Source organism: Hoplias malabaricus, chromosome 4, assembly GCF_029633855.1.
Source record: "Hoplias malabaricus isolate fHopMal1 chromosome 4, fHopMal1.hap1, whole genome shotgun sequence".
Lineage (NCBI taxonomy): Eukaryota > Metazoa > Chordata > Actinopteri > Characiformes > Erythrinidae > Hoplias > Hoplias malabaricus.
The window spans coordinates 5,057,888-5,074,490 of NC_089803.1; the positions used below are offsets into that span (position 1 = coordinate 5,057,888).

Here is a 16,603-nt window from a genome sequence, read left to right on the forward strand (position 1 = left end):
GTAGAGTTAGAGATAAAAGCTACGTGTGAATGAGACACTGTGGTTATATTCCCATTTTTTGCCTTGTTTTTTTCTCCTGCTGAATGTTCAAACATGATCTATTCCTTTCTCCACTATTGTATGTAGTTATTGGTGACTGCATATTCATTAAAGTGATTTCAGCACTCCCTCTTCATTAAAAGGACGGTGTTAATAGCCGTGAGCATCAGAGACAGGTCCAGACCACAGGTTTAATACCTGTCTGTAGTTGTACAGAGACGTATAAAGGACAGGGGGAGGCTGATATTTCGCTCATTAGTCTCTCCTCCATTTTCTCAGAGCTCAGTTTGGGGCGTGTGTTGTGACGCAGCTCGGGGCTGATTGGCCACCGCCAGCGACGCCTGCTTCTCATTTGCATAAAGTTGGAGAAATCTCAACTTTTTCCGCCTGCTTCGCCTCATTGGGTTTTATTTTTGTGTTGAACTGAGTAGACACCGCTGTAGAGCCCTGTTCTTAGGGTTAGGTTCATTTGGAGAGCAAGTTTGTGGGAGGTATTTGGAGACCATTTTGCTGCAGGGGTAATATTTATTGGATATTTTTACTGTTATTTAGTACATAATCAGTTCAGATCACCGGGTTTCAGGTCTGGTGTAATATTCCTTGTTCAGTAATTCAGGTATTTTTTAACACTATTTACTATTATTAGTTTATTAAAAGTTGTCAGGTCCAGGATATTTTTAATTCACCATCCTTTACATCGAGAGGCATAAGAAAGTCCCTCAGCTGCAGTTAACAAAATTCTCCCTCGGAGACTGAGATCCTTTCTGTTAAAATTTCTGTTTCTTGTCTGTACATGTTGGAATTCAGTAGATTTCACACCTATGCTTGTTGAGAAAAATCTCAGCTGAAGTAGCATTTACTGCATTATATATATTTTTTTCTATACTTTTACAGCGTACAAATAAAAACTAGAAACACCAGATGCAGTAAAACAAAAAGGGAGAGAGGCACTGAAAAAAAAAAAAAAAACACATGCAGACAATAAAAAAAGAGTTCCACCAAAAATTTAAGAATAAGAGTCCCATAGGTTTATGTCACTTTCAGAATACAGATGAATAACTCGTATGAACTCATAATAACTCATAATAACTCATATAATTCATATAATGAATGCATACTTATCACAAAATGAAAGTATATAGAAAAATGATCGGTAACAGAAAATAATACATAAAACAATATAAATAATATGACAGAATCATCCTCTGTATTTAAGTTAATGTATTCATTATTGTTTGTGAATTCTTTGTGTTTTTAAAGCCAAGGTGTGTGATTTTACCTTTTACAGGGGTTTCTCTGGGTTTGGTTTGTTGCATGACTTTAAAGCCAGCATTTCCCATTTGTCAATATTTAATTTCAGTCCTGAGACATTAGAGAGTTAGTGTATTTCAGTGTAAACCCAGGGGGCTGCCGCTGGTTTTCACAATCGTTAGGAGCTCTAGTTTAGTGTTGTTGTTTATGTGTATGTTTACCTTGTAATAAACAAATCCAGCTTTGCACCTCCCTCCTTTCACCACCTTACAGTATCTCCACAGTTTTATATATTTACTTTTTGTTTTTTTTTACCAAATTTGAAAAATCTAGTATACACTGTATTAAACATTCATGGACAGTTATTGTTTGGGACGGAAAAGCTGCTCCATTTTCTCCCACTCAAGAGCAGATTTTCTGTGTCCTCAAATCACACGTCACAGTGTCAGCAGCAGCTGGAGTTACAGACAAGTTAAACTTCAGTGCGTTTGATCTCCTCTAAGTTACCCTCAGCCCTTTGTCCTCTGTAGCCAGATCCAGGGAAGTCTATGTAAGTAATAACTAGATTAAACAAGACTAAATAACAAGAGTCATTATCTAGATTTAACAAGATTCATCTTAATAAGAGATCAAAATTATTGTTAGTGCATTTACTCTTCTCTTGGTCTTTTTGCTGGAGCATTTCCTGAAAGACTACATGCATTAGCAAACACATCAAAATTGTCAGTTTGATATAAATTGGAAACTTTTTTGTTGAAATTCTCTGGGCTGGAGAATTGTTCAGATGATTCTTCATTATTTCCCATGATGTATCCCCCAAATGTGCAATCTTTTTTATTATTATCACAGCAGCAGAACGCAGTCCAGAAGTGAGTCGGCACATTCACTCCGCGCCCTATCCTCAGAAGATTGTTCCCTTTACTTGGCACGACTCCCGTTACAACATAAGCACTTTTCCCTATATTTGAACAGTCATCCAGGATAGGCTTCACCTTGCTCTCCACTTCATCGTACCAGTTCCAGTTGAAGTCGCATTTCTGTGGCGCTGCGTTGGTGAGGGTGAATGTGCTAGAGGCAGTATCATCATCGGCAGTGTGACAGAATGGATACAGGTGACCTTTGTCGTACTTGGATCGTTTGTAGTCAGCATTGGACGCCTGTTTTTCGATTTTCATTCTCATTTGCAACCCCATTTGATCACCATTCTTTTTGTCTTCCAGCTGTAGATGTGTTCACATCAAACAACACAATTAAACATCTGTCTGATACACATTTTTTAAATATGTACAAAAAATTCTAAAAAAAAAGAACATTTTGCCACATTCTCCTTAATATCTCAGTATTTACTCTTTAACACCTCAGTGCAGAAGCTCTATTGTTCTTGGTGGTATTTCTATAGCTTTTCAAGATTCTCAAACATCTCATTAATACCATATTCTTCTGGATATTAAAACATTGTGAAAACACAGCTGGCACCTCAGGTAAACATTATCACAAATGACTATTAATACACACACACACTTTATATTCCCTACAAAACATCTATTATTTAACCAGTATTGATATAGATTAATGGAGGGGTTTCTTTATTAATGCCCAAGGGATGTTTCTGAGACTGTTAGTGTGTACAGAATCTGTCCAGATCTGAGACTGTCAGTGTGTACAGAATCTCTCCAGATCTGAGACTATTCCTCTGTATAGGAACTCTTCAAGAAGAACTTAGCAAATGGGACTCCCCTTGTGAGGGAAAGCCTGATCATGAAATCCCAAATAAATTTCTCAGCGAGTCATATTTTCTGAGTTTCAGAGGTCTTCAGGTTCTATGGTGCTGAATCTGTGGGGCACAAACAAAACAGTGGTCCCTCTATGAGATGAAAACCAGTGAAAGACAGATTTTTTAAAACCTTACCTGTGGTTCTACCATCCAAGTGATCTGAGGTCTGGCCATGTAACAGTCCCCTCTGACCTGATACTTATAGGCTGAGTAAACAGGGATCTTCTCTTCAGAATCATAGCGTGTCGCAAATCTGTACACTTTAATGTGTTTCTGACAAATAAAAACATGCCTTGAGGGAGTCTTAGTATTAAATACTGGAGGTCCATTAAGAAAAGTTTCTTTACACTTTGAAAAATCTTCCAGCACCACTTCCCCCTCAGCTCCCAGACTGAGCAGCATTAGCACTGCAGAACACAGACTCATCTTCATCTTGGCAGAACGCTGTCTTCTCTCACACTCAGAGTGTTCTCTCCCAGTCTTCTCTTGGGCTTCGTAACATGTTCTCTCACAGCACGTGTTGTTTATATTGATTATATATCCACTGCTCTAGGAGGTGATAATCTTACGACAAACACACAGTCACCTGCTCCATGCTTTCTGCAAATGTTTGTGGACACACATTTGTTCAAGGCAAGGCAAGTTTATTTACAGAGCACCTTTTGTAAACAATTCCAATTCAAAGTATTTTACAAAGCAGAAAGTACTGTACTTTACAAAGCAGAAAGCAAAGTACTTTACAAAGCAGTACAGAAAAAATACAGTATTTTATACAGTATTTTACAATACATTTTTCTAAAATGTATACATTGCAACAATCATAACATTGCACTCAAATGCTGTGAAGTCACCAGATGATAACTGCTTGCACTGAAAAGAACCATGGAACAGAGAAGCTAGACCTCCACCTTTTCTACTGGCACGAGACACATTTAAACAATGAAAATCTGGAGGAGGGCAGCACGGTGGTGCAGAAGGTAGTGTCACACAGCTCCAGGGGCCTGGAGGTTGTGGGTTCGATTCCCGCTCCGGGTGACTGTCTGTGAGGAGTCGGTGTGTTCTCCCCGTGTCCGTGTGGGTTTCCTCCGGGTGCTCCGGTTTCCTCCCACAGTCCACACACATTGCAGGTGCATTGGCGACTCAAAAGTGTGTGTGTGTGTGTGTGTGTGTGTGTTGCCCTGTGAAAGACTGGCGCCCCCTCCAGGGTGTATTCTCACCTTGCGCCCAATGATTCCAAGTAAGCTCTGGACCCACCGCGATCATGAATTGGATATAACATTGAATTGGTTACAGATAATGAATGAATGAAATCTGGAGTAGCCAACTCCATTAAGACAGTTGCAGCACTACATTCATTTGGCCAAGTCTCAGTTAAAAGTATAAAATCAAGTCCATGTGCTGTAATAAAATCATTAATTAAGTGTGATTTGTTTGTGAGAGATCTGATATTTAGAGCTAACTCAGTAACTCGTGCACTTTGCCACAGAATCTCTATCTCACATTTTATATGCTGTAGATTGGCTTCATTCACAGTATCTGACCTGAACTCCCTGTTCTTTCTCTCTGATAAGTGCTGTGTCTAGGGGTCCTGACCATTGAAGAACAGGAGGAAATGGGGTAACAAGGTATGCAGAACAAAAGATGGACTACCATGTGTAAGTGTAGAACTCCAGAGTGACCAGAGTGGACACTGGAGCTGAGAGAATGGACAGTGAGTGGATAAACAAGTGGTGGTCATAATGTTATGGTCACTGTATGTTAACAGTGTAACATCGGTGAGAGTGTGAACATGTTTAATTCTGATGCTCTTTCCTGCAGTGTCTTTGCTTTCAGGGCTAATTTTGGTTAAAAACTAACTATTAACATAAAACAATAGTGATGAATACTATTTTCTGAGACTGCTTCTTTGTCCATAACATGCTTCGAAAATTCATTCCACCTCCAGCACAAGCTTAGTTTGAGTAAACAGACCTCTACAATGAGCTTTAATTACAGGTGGCAGGGAAAAGCACATTGATAAAAAACTGTGGTCTCCATAACACAACACTGATCCCCACTGGTCCCCCCACTGCTCTAATCATATCACCCCCACACCCTGTGGGTGAGCATATAAACCGCCCTGATCATATCACCCCCCCGCCCTGATCATATCACCCCCAGCCCTGACTATATCACCCCTCCACTCCGAACTGACCATATCATCCCCCGCCCTGACCATATCACCCCCCTGCCCTGACTATATCACCTCTCCACCCTGACTATATCACCCCCCTGCCCTGACTATATCACCCCCCCACCATGACCTGAACATATCACCCCCTGCCCTGACCATATAACCCCCCCCCCACCCTGACTATATCACTCCTCCACCATGACTATACCACCTCTCCACCCCGACCCTGCCCTGATCATATCACCCCCTCCTGTCCTGACCATATCACCTCCTCCTGCCCTGACCATATCACCTCCTCCTGCCCTGACTATATCACCCCCCACTTCCCCGCTCTGATCATATCACGCCCTGCCCTAACTATATCTGCCCTGACCATATCACCCCCCCCCCCGCCCTGATCATATCACCCCCTGCCCTAACTATATCTGCCCTGACCATATCACCCCCCAACCTGACTATAACACCCCCCCCCGCCACCCCCTTCCCTGATCATATCACCCCCTCCTGGCCTGACCATATCACCCCCTCCTGGCCTGACCATATCACCCCCTCCTGCCCTGACCATATCACCCCCCTGCCCTAACTATATCTGCCCTGACCATATCATCCCACCACCCCCCACCCTGACTATATCACACACCCACCCCCCTGCCCTGACCATATCATCCCCTCCAACCCCCACTCTGATCATATCATCCCCTCCTGCCCTGACCATATCACCCCCCGCCCTAACTATGTCTGCCCTGACCATATCATCCCCCCACCACACGCCCTAACTATATCTGCCCTGACCATATCATCCCCCCACTCCCCCGCCCTGATCATATCACCCCCTGCCCTAACTATATCTGCCCTAATCATATCACCCCCCCACCCCCTGCCCTGACCATATCACACCCCCACCCCTATCTTGACTATATCACCCACCCACCCCTCCTGCCCTGACCATATCATCCCCCCACCCCACGCCCTAACTATATCTGCCCTGACCATATCATCCCCCCCACTCCCCCGCCCTGATCATATCACCCCCTGCCCTAACTATATCTGCCCTAATCATATCACCCCCCCCACCCCCTGCCCTGACCATATCACACCCCCACCCCTATCTTGACTATATCACCCACCCACCCCTCCTGCCCTGACCATATCATCCTCCCCACTCCCCGCCCTGATCATATCACCCCCTCCTGCCCTGACCATATCACCCCCTCCTGCCCTGACCATATCACCCCCCACCCTAACTATATCTGCTCTGACCATATCATCCCCCAACCCTGATCATATCACCTCCTGCCCTAACTAAATCTGCCCTGACCATATCATGCCCCCCCCCCGCCCTAACTATATCACCTCCCTGCCCTGAATATATCACCCCACCACACTCCTGCCCTGACTATATCATCCCCCCACCCCCTGCCCTGACCATATCACCCCCTCCTGCCCTGACCATATCATCCCCCCCACCCACACCCTGATCATATCACCCCTCCTGCCCTGACCATATCACAGACACACTACCACTTTGCACTTTGAAAGCTGTTCTTTCTGGACATTTGCATATCAGTGAACATTTACTCTGCACACAACAAAGCACACCTTTATGCCCTGTCCGTTGCATTTAGCAGAGACTCTTATTCAGAGTGTTCAAACAGGATGTGTATCCTCACTAGTACAAATAGGTAGAGTAAACTCTCCTTAAACTTGGAAACCTTCCACTTTCTTTCATGCTCTGAGTAGCTTGACGATTCCACCTTGCTGCTGCCCAGGTTGGTAATTTTTGAACAAGTTTTTGGTTCTCTTCACAATCGTTGAGAATGTTTAAGTCTTCTATGTGGGGCATAGCTTCATGACATGTTTGAATGAAATCAGCAAATGCTCTAAATCCCATAGAGTCATTTGTTTGTATCTTTGGCCATTTTGAAAGTCTTTCTCTGAAAGCTTTCTGTACAACAAATGGGTGTCCATACCTTTGGTTGAGGCGTTCCCAAGCATCCTTGTATGCATCACTGTCATTTCTGTAGAAGATGCCATCAAGCATTCGTCGAGCTGAACCTCCTACATATTTCTTTAAGTAGTGCAGCTTGTCCGCGGGTGAGATGTTCTTTTTATCAACAAGTGCTGTAAATGAAGCTTTCCACTCGATGAACTGTATTGAGTCACCTGTAAACATGGAGGGCTCTGGCATTGGCAGCCTATTCATTGCAACACTGTCCTGTAACGCTTGAGCTAAGTAAAGAATGTCTGCTTGTGGAAGTGAGTTAGACACATTGTTACTGTTAGAGACTTGAATGGGAGCAGACTGTGGGGGCCATCTGAGCTGCTCTGCTACAGTCAACATGAGCGCTGCTTTCACACTTTATCTCCTGATCATAAGTTATTAGCCTAGCTCTTGCTGCCTTAAACTCCCTTTCAGCCTTTAGTCTCTCTAACTCATGTTTTTGAGATTCAAGTTCTCTTCTATGGCTTTCCTCTAGATGTTGAATCTTTTCCTTTTGTTTTTCTTCTTCTAGTAACACCTCATGCTCTGCTTCCTTGGCTGCCAATTCAGCAGCAGCCTCTGCTCTCTTTATGGCTACTACTGACCTCGCAGAGCTTGACTTACTGACAGATGAGTGTTTACTTGCATGTGTGACCGATGAACTGTAGATGGATTGAGCATAGTCTGGTTCAAGAAGCTCACGTAGGTGTGTCTTAACTTTGTCGCTGTCATAGTCATCAATGCCTGAGAGTCGTTCAAGTGCAACCTTGATAATGTCCTTTGTGACTGCTTCACATGCATCTATTAGTCGCCTTGTGTCACTAGAGGGAGTAATGCCTTCTCTAATTTCAGCATACAACTTTATGACATTGTCTCTGTCTTTCTCTAATGTGTCCATGAGTGAGGAGATTTCACTGTTTGTTATGTCTCCCTTTAATCGCTCTCGTGTTGTACGGATTTGTTTTTTCCATTGATCGTAGACTTTGAGAAGTCGTTTTTCCTTTTTATGGGCCTCCTCCTCCTGATATGCCTGCATTTATTTCTGTAGGGTTCCTTTGACGAACGGAGTGTGGAGGCTCCTCTTCCTTGTTGACCTCCGGGTCCTCTGTGTATTCTGATTCCTTTTCAGATGCTTCTATGCTGAAGACAGTGCAATACAGTTAACCATCGAATCCCAGAAGACCTTTGTTGAAGCCGTGGAGCTGGAACCTGAAAACGGCTTTCACTGGGACCTCAGTGCTGAGCGCAGTCTTCTCAGACTGGGGCAAGCTCTTACTGTAGCGTCCCAGTTGAAAAAATGGTCTCTTAAACTGATGGTTCACAATCCTTTATTATAATGCCTTGTTGTAAACACATCATAAGAGCTACAAATATACAGAACAAAAATACCATTAGTAACTCAAACAGTATGCTGCCTTTAACATTTTCCTTATTAATTTTCCATGAATGAATTCTGTACTTTAAATTATTACAACCTTTTATCCATGACAATCTTTAACTAGAGTGCTGCTATCATGCTTTTATCATATATATTTAACTCTTTAACATTGTTTTCTATTATTTCTGTACCATTAAATAAACAAAATATGCCATGGTCAAACATTCACTTTACATAACAACAATTAAACTTACAAACATCTGTATCGCTACTCATGACTTATTTACATGATATACATTTACTCTGGTGGGCAGCGAACGTAACTACATCACTTAACAACATTTGCTCCGTGAAATATAACTAAATATGCAATCCCCACAAAACGTAAATACCGATCTTGTTCCCTCATCAACCAGGTGCTAAAGAACCATTAGCGATGTAGAATTACTCCTTAACAATCCCGTTTTCCAACCTTAACTGTGGAGCACACCTTCTCTCTGCACCCCTGAGTTCGCACTGCTGGCACGTTTTTTAGACAGTCGATCTACGACCTTTCAAAATAAAAGCATCAGCTGCGTCACTGCTGCAGCAAAATAATAAACACTTATGATCCAATTTACAATAATGAAAATACCAAAATATCAGGTCAGTTACACATCTTACTAAACAAACTTATTGACATGGGCTTCAAGAACAATGCACTCTCCTGGTTTGAGTCTTATCTCACTGGACGGTCCTTCAATGTGTCATGGCTTGGACAAACATCAGCGCGACACCACCTCACCACAGGTGTGCCCCAAGGCTCAGTGCTGGGAACTCTCCTCTTTGCCTTGTTCACCACCTCTCTAGGCCCAATCATACATTCACACGGCTTCTCCTATCACTGCTATGCAGATGACACACAGCTCTATTTATCCTTTCCTCCAGGTGACACTTCAGTGGCAACTCAAATCTCTCACTGTCTCTCTGACATATCTACATGGATGAAGGAACATCACCTCCAATTGAATGTATCCAAAACTGAACTGCTGGTCCTCCCAGCCAAGCAAGCTATTCTCCACAACATCAGCATCAAGCTAGAGTCCCTATCAGTGGCTCCCACCAAGGCTGTAAGAAACCTGGGTGTCATGGTTGACCATATGGATAAGTGCTATACCTGCTAAGCCTGCTCTTGTGTCAAATACAAAACCCAAATGTATATAGACCCCCCTCAATTCTAATATATTTAGGTTTATAGCACTGTTGTACCATACCTATTTTCACCCTTGTAACCCACTAATATATCCCTGCTCTATTTACTGGTCTTTCTTTCTGTATGTTTCTTGTGCACTATTTACAGTTCTGTGACAATACAGTTTCCTTCAGGATCAATAAAGTGTTATCTTATCTTATCTTATTTTATCTTATCTTAAATTACAATGCAATGTTTTGGCACCTGTGGCTACTGCAAAGATGAAGGTGAAACGGGAAGGTTGGAAACAAGAACTGCAGAATAAGCAGAACTCAGCTTCATATCAGTGTGTGAGGTGTGGGTTTAGGCAACATGCCCTAAATGTAACTATGTAAAAGTCCAGAAGCTCTGATATCCCTGCAGAGCACCGATCAAGTGCTGGTTATTTTTTGTGTTCTGATGATGTATCAGACTGTTGAAGGGTTGTCCTGTTTCATAGGGGATGATTTTAAACATTACATCCTGTAACTCAGTGCCAAGGGTCAAGAGGACACTCAGAAACAAGGGTAGAGGTAAAATGTAAGGAATGGAATTCCCCAGTGCTGTACCATGTATTATGAACCATGTACCAATTACATATGAACGCCTACTGATAGTTGATATTACAAGAAGTGTATTTGAATAAATAGTAGTTCATTAATTCATTCATTCATTATCTGTAACCGCTTATCCAGGTCAGGGTCGCGGTGGGTCCAGAGCCTACCTGGAATTATTGGGCGTAAGGCGGGAATACACCCTGGAGGGGGCGCCAGTCCTTCACAGGGCAACACACACACATTCACTCACACCTATGGACACTTTTGAGTCGCCAATCCACCTACCAACGTGTGTTTTTGGACTGTGGGAGGAAACCGGAGCACCCGGAGGAAACCCACGCGGACACGGGGAAAACGAACATGTTAATTTAACAAATGAAGTGAATTAATTGATACATACCCTGCTGTGTATAAAGACTATGTTGATGTTGTTGACAGCCTCAATGAGATGTCCTTGTGTTTTAGTTGATACTAATCCTGTAGAGCAGGGGTGGGCAATTATTTTTTCCATGGGGCCACATGAGAAACAGAAAATATTGTGGAGGGCCGGCCAAAAGGCTGATCTCAATTCTGCATAATATTAACTGTACTTCTTTGTAAAAAGCAGTAAATAGCATTGTTTTGACAAGCTGGTAAGAGTATATGTTATAATTAAGCAATGAAAACATGAGGTTGCCTTCCAAAAAATGTAATTTATTCAAGCGAATTTCACAAAACAATGGGAAAGGCAATTAATCACTAAAACGGCATCATAAAAACACGCTAAACATGCAAATAAAAATAAAAAAAGAAGCTTGGTAAAAAAGCCTTGCTGCTTTTGCAGTTTAGCTAGCAAAGCTTCCGATGTCCGCGCCCTTTCAGCATCAGTCACGTTCTTGTATTTCTCCCCGTGTTTCGTCTCGTAATGCCGACTCAAATTGTAGTCCTTAAACACGGCGATCTGCTCCCCGCAAACTAAACACACGGCTTTACCTCTCACTTCAGTAAATAAATACTTAGCAGTCCAATTTTTGTTGAAAACCCTGCATTCGGCATCTACCTTTCTTTTTTTAACATGAGCAGACATTTCTGAGGGCTAAAGTCGTCTTGTGACTTGCTAGTGACAACGATCAAATCACGCCCATGCCTCAATATACGTTTTGTGTCATCATGTACGTAAATAAAAAACAACTTCAAAATAAAAGCAATGCAGCTTCAGTCCATGCATCAGGTAAAATAAGAAAATATGTTTATTTTGTAATTTCCAATTAACGTTACACGGGCCGGTCAGAGTCAATCAAAGGGCCGTATGCGGCCCGGGGGCCGTACAATGCCCAGGTTTGCTGTAGAGCGTTGATTTAATTTTTGACACATTTGTTTAATTTGTGGAATTAGTGAGGTGTGTGTCTCTCCTCCACAGGGTGTGTTATTGTGTGTGGAGGTGTGTGTTAATGAGGTGTGGGTCGCTCCTCCACAGAGTGTGTTATTGTGTGTGGAGGTGTGTGTTAGTGAGGTGTGTGTCTCTCCTCCACAGAGTGTGTTATTGTGTGTGGAGGTGTGTGCGTGTGTGTGTGTGTGTGTGTTGGAATGTGTTTTTTTGTGGGGCATTGTTTGAGGAAATGTCTAAATCTTTGAAATTTTAGCTAACTGTGAATTCCTATTCTGTGTGGAACTTCAGGAAACTTTTGGTGTGCCTGTGCATCCTGGTACTTCACATGTCCCCTTCTTGTCTGACATAATCATCCAGTGTACTATGGTGTCCAGACGCACATCTGGGACTGGAATTCTTGCCGTGAGTCCTCTTTTCTTCTGTGCCATATATTCCCTGGCAATTGTTGAGCTTGAACGTCCTCTTTTGTGCTTGAGACTTTTTCCACTTTTGCAAAGGCCTTTAGCAATGTAAGACTTAAATGTGTAAAGCCTAATTTGCTCCTCCTTTTTCATGTCTGCTGCATCACAACCTCTTCTGTACAGCAGCCATGCAGTCACAGAGATTGTATCCAAGAAATGGAATACCAATCAGTGGTACCACTTCGTTGGTACACTGCGATCAGTGAGTCAAGCAGATCCACCCCCCCCATAAGCTTATTATACTCCTTCACCACAGCAGGACAGGGGACCTTGAGCTTTTGCTTGCCGTCCAACCTTTCAGCCTCAGTGACTGGGTATGGTCCAATATAATCACTAAGCCAGGTCACAGAGCGATTATCATACCACTTCACAACACGTAAATTAGTTTCTCCAACCATGGCAGTGTTCTCTTGAAAAGCCCCTTGTCCTGTTTTCTTCTGTTCTTTATCACTCATTACACTGCTGCCTGGTAATCTGTTGCTACGGACAGTACCAATAGAACAAATCCCTTGTTGAGCGAGGGGGGGTACAAGAGGGACACTGGTAAATCAGTTGTCAAAGAAAAGCTTGTGGTTCTTGTGCTTTAGTACAGGTTTAGCCAGCCGGAGGACAACATTGCCGCTTGCTCCTACTTCTGCTAATTCAGGGGGTTGTACAACTCTCCCTGTATAAATCCCAAAGTTGTGTGGGACACCATCAAAGCTGGCCAAGAGAAGTATCTTGTATCCCCATTTCCTTGGTTTTGCTGGCAGGTATTGCTTCAGTCTGTTTCTTCCCTTGAATGGAATCATCTGCTCATCTACAGCCAGCTTCTCACCCATTGGAAACATGTTCAGTTTTGAGGGCAGATGAGTAACTAGTGGACGGATCTTATTCAGTGGATCAAATATTTCCTCTGTTCTATCTTGATTGTTGCATAAGTGCAGGAATTTTATGGCCTTGCACCCAATGATTCCAGGTAGGCTCAAAACTCAATAAGCTGTTACAGATAATGGTTGCAAGAATGAATGAACATTACAGTACCCAGAAACTGCTCCAGTTCTTTGACAGTGAGATTCAGGGGCTTGTTGAAATCACATTGCATAGCATATACATTTGACTGCTCTACAATGACTTACAAAAACTGCGTCAGGTGGGACTGGTTATCATCTGATATTGGAAGGTTGCCCTACCATTCTGGGTAATCAATAAAGTTCACACTGTGTTGGGTTCTTTGTCAGATACATAATCAACATCATTTTCTCCATCTTCAACCTCAGGTTCAGGGTCATTATCAACAGGGATAAATTAGATCTTACGTATTTCATACATATCTTATTTGTATAATTTCATTCCCATACTGGAAGCATAGTACACATTACATTCTACTAACTGACTCCTGACTTCTTAACTTCTTCCCAAACCTGATTTTGGGGTTCATTCTTCTTCCCTGTCACTTGTCTCAAGCTCACTTTCCTCACTGACGGAAGGAATGACCCTAACTGCTCGATCAGGTTCCTGTCGGTCATAAAATGTCTGTGTGTCCATTTTCTGTGAGAACTGATAGATAGGACAGCAAAAACATTGAATGAGACCATTATTTTGCACCCTAGCACATATCCAAACATTCTGCATTACATATAGCTCTAAAATGTAGTCTAATTGCACAATGCTGCAATTATAAAAACATGCAGTTTTAGCATATAAACAAATGATGTATTTAAACAATAAAATGTAGTTTATTAAATATTTATTTACATACAGATATTTTTGTGTGAATGTATGTTTATTTAAAAACATGAAAAACCAATGCTTTTTTTTACACTTTGCTAGCACTGTGTCCTATGCAGCACTGCTTGCTGAAAGGATTGCTCCACCCTCAGACAGACAATGACACGCACTTCAGCACCCCATGTTAATGGTCACTGACATATCATGTGACATTGGAATTATTTAAATATTTATTTTTATTTAGAGATAAGATTTTAGGGACAAAAGGTAGTTTGTTGCCTGAGGGCAACACTATGGCATAGAGGGTTAAGAAATATAGTCAACTGTCACGCCTGTAGCGGCGGACATCTCGCTTCCTCCCTCAGTTCAGGACACTTCAATACTTGAGTCTGGGAAAGACTCAGAGAACTTCAACTCCCATGATTCAGCTGATAGTCACCTGACATCACCAACCAATAGAACTCCTCTCACACGTTCCAAGTCACCTGAGTTCTAATTCACAGCTGTTTCGGTTTTAGCTTAATCACTCACTCACCATATAAACCCGGACTCTTACCTTCACTCTTTGCCAAGTATTGCTAACCCATGTTACTTACTGAGCGAACCTTATCTCTGAAAGCCTACCCGTGTATGACCCTTGCTTACGTTTCTCTGGACTCTGTGTTTTTGATTACGGACTGCTACTATTTACTACGTCGTGTTTCTGACCCTAGCCTGTCCCTCACTATTCTTTGGATTGCCCCTTTTGTTGTAATTGTTTTCTCTTTACGGTGTGCTTTGCACATCCTTAAAGTAAATCTCTTTTTGTTAAACACCCGCGAGCGTCTCTGTTGTTTACCAAGCCTGACATCAACAGCCTTTGATCAGAAAATGATACTGATATAAACTGATGTCAGGTTAAAAGTTTGCATTCCAATGTTCTGAAATACATTCTAAGATCTTGTATGTCCACCCTTATTCTAAAGTTCTCCTATGAACACTCTGTTTGCTCTGAGCAGTGTTTTTATATTTCTGTGTAATTTGGGCCTTGTGTTACACATTTGCTACTGTTCTACTGCACTGACGGACTGTCACAGGAACTGCCTTCTTCAAACCTGCAGACTGGGAAGGCCATTGCGAAACGTTCACCTTCTTTTTAAACCATACTTCAAGGGACTTCTCTTTATGGCAGGATCCATCAACACTTCATTTGTAGCTTTTTAACTGATGGTAGGAGGCTTTGGTCTAAAATGCTCTTAATCAATCTTCTAGTGTGTTTACATGTTCCTTACTGGCTTCTTACTGTCATGTGTTTAGAAACTCTAGGATGTGCAGAGTCTCCTACACAGTTTTTTATTGTACGTGGAGTTCTCATGCTTTGTTGCTCATGTCACAGGAGTTAATATTTAGCTCCAACCACATCCATGTCATCTTTCGGGTAGAGAATGACCACTGAGCTCTCAACTCTAGGATGTGCAGAGTCTCCTACACATTTTTTTTATTGTACGTGGAGTTGTGTGTTAGTAAGGGTTTATTGTCTCCTCAACAGTGTGTTATTTAGTGTAGAGTTGTGTGTTATTGAGGTGTGCATCCTGTCCTCCACACAGTGTGTTATTTTGAACTGATACACCTCACCCTCACGTTATCCATTCCAGAGTGTGGTGCAGTCCATGGTGCTTGGCCAACATGCAGCTCCACTGGTTTAGACAGCTCAACACACTGCATGGTTGAGGGGTGTGGCCAGCTTATATCTCACAGCTGGAGGCCATGAATGATGGATACACCTGACTGGCCTCACTGACTGTGTCCTTACTCTTATAAAAGCTTGACTCATAGTGCAGTTTTGCTTGCTCCATGTTGGTGTGGGCTAATGTAAAACGATAGAGTTACTGTGTGTCAAGCCCAGGCCATTTTAGTTTTCTGTTTTTCTTGGGTGTCTCTAGTTTGGATGATTTTCCCTCCACAGAGTGTGTTACTGTGTGTGTTAGTGAGGTGTGTGTCTCTCCTCCACAGAGTGTGTTATTGTGTGTGGAGGTGTGTGTTAGTGAGGTGTGTGTCTCTCCTCCACAGAGTGTGTTATTGTGTGTGGAGGTGTGTGTTAGTGAGGTGTGTGTCTCTCCTCCACAGAGTGTGTTATTGTGTGTGGAGGTGTGTGTTAGTGAGGTGTGTGTCTCTCCTCCACAGAGTGTGTTATTGTGTGTGGAGGTGTGTGTTAGTGAGGTGTGTGTCTCTTCTCCACAGAGTGTGTTATTGTGTGTGGAGGTGTGTGTTAGTGAGGTGTGTGTCTCTCCTCCACAGAGTGTGTTATTGTGTGTGGAGGTGTGTGTTAGTGAGGTGTGTGTCTCTCCTCCACAGAGTGTGTTATTGTGTGTGGAGGTGTGTGTTAGTGAGGTGTGTGTCTCTCCTCCACAGAGTGTGGAGGTGTGTGTTAGTGAGGTGTGTGTCTCTCCTCCACAGAGTGTGTTAGTGTGTGTTAGTGAGGTGTGTGTCTCTCCTCCACAGAGTGTGTTAGTGTGTGTTAGTGAGGTGTGTGTTAGTGAGGTGTGTGTCTCTCCTCCACAGAGTGTGTTATTGTGTGTGGAGGTGTGTGTTAGTGAGGTGTGTGTCTCTCCTCCACAGAGTGTGTTATTGTGTGTATCATCCTCCCCCTCAGCACCTGCAGTAGGGTGCAGCTGCAGCAGTGCAGTCTCTGACTGAGGGAGGTTTTTGTACGACTCTATT

The 16,603-nt window shown here is 42.7% G+C and overlaps 1 protein-coding gene across 1 annotated transcript; it reads right to left on the bottom strand.

The window, feature by feature from the left end:
* Positions 1 to 680: 680 nt before the first annotated feature.
* Positions 681 to 3,549, bottom strand: LOC136695631 (endonuclease domain-containing 1 protein-like). The gene is made up of 2 exons (XM_066669828.1): positions 3,200 to 3,549; positions 681 to 2,510 (listed from the first exon to the last, which is right to left on the bottom strand). The coding sequence occupies exons 1-2, from the start codon at positions 3,494 to 3,496 to the stop codon at positions 1,941 to 1,943; spliced, it is 867 nt and encodes a 288-aa protein (XP_066525925.1). The 5' UTR covers positions 3,497 to 3,549; the 3' UTR covers positions 681 to 1,940.
* Positions 3,550 to 16,603: the final 13,054 nt, after the last annotated feature.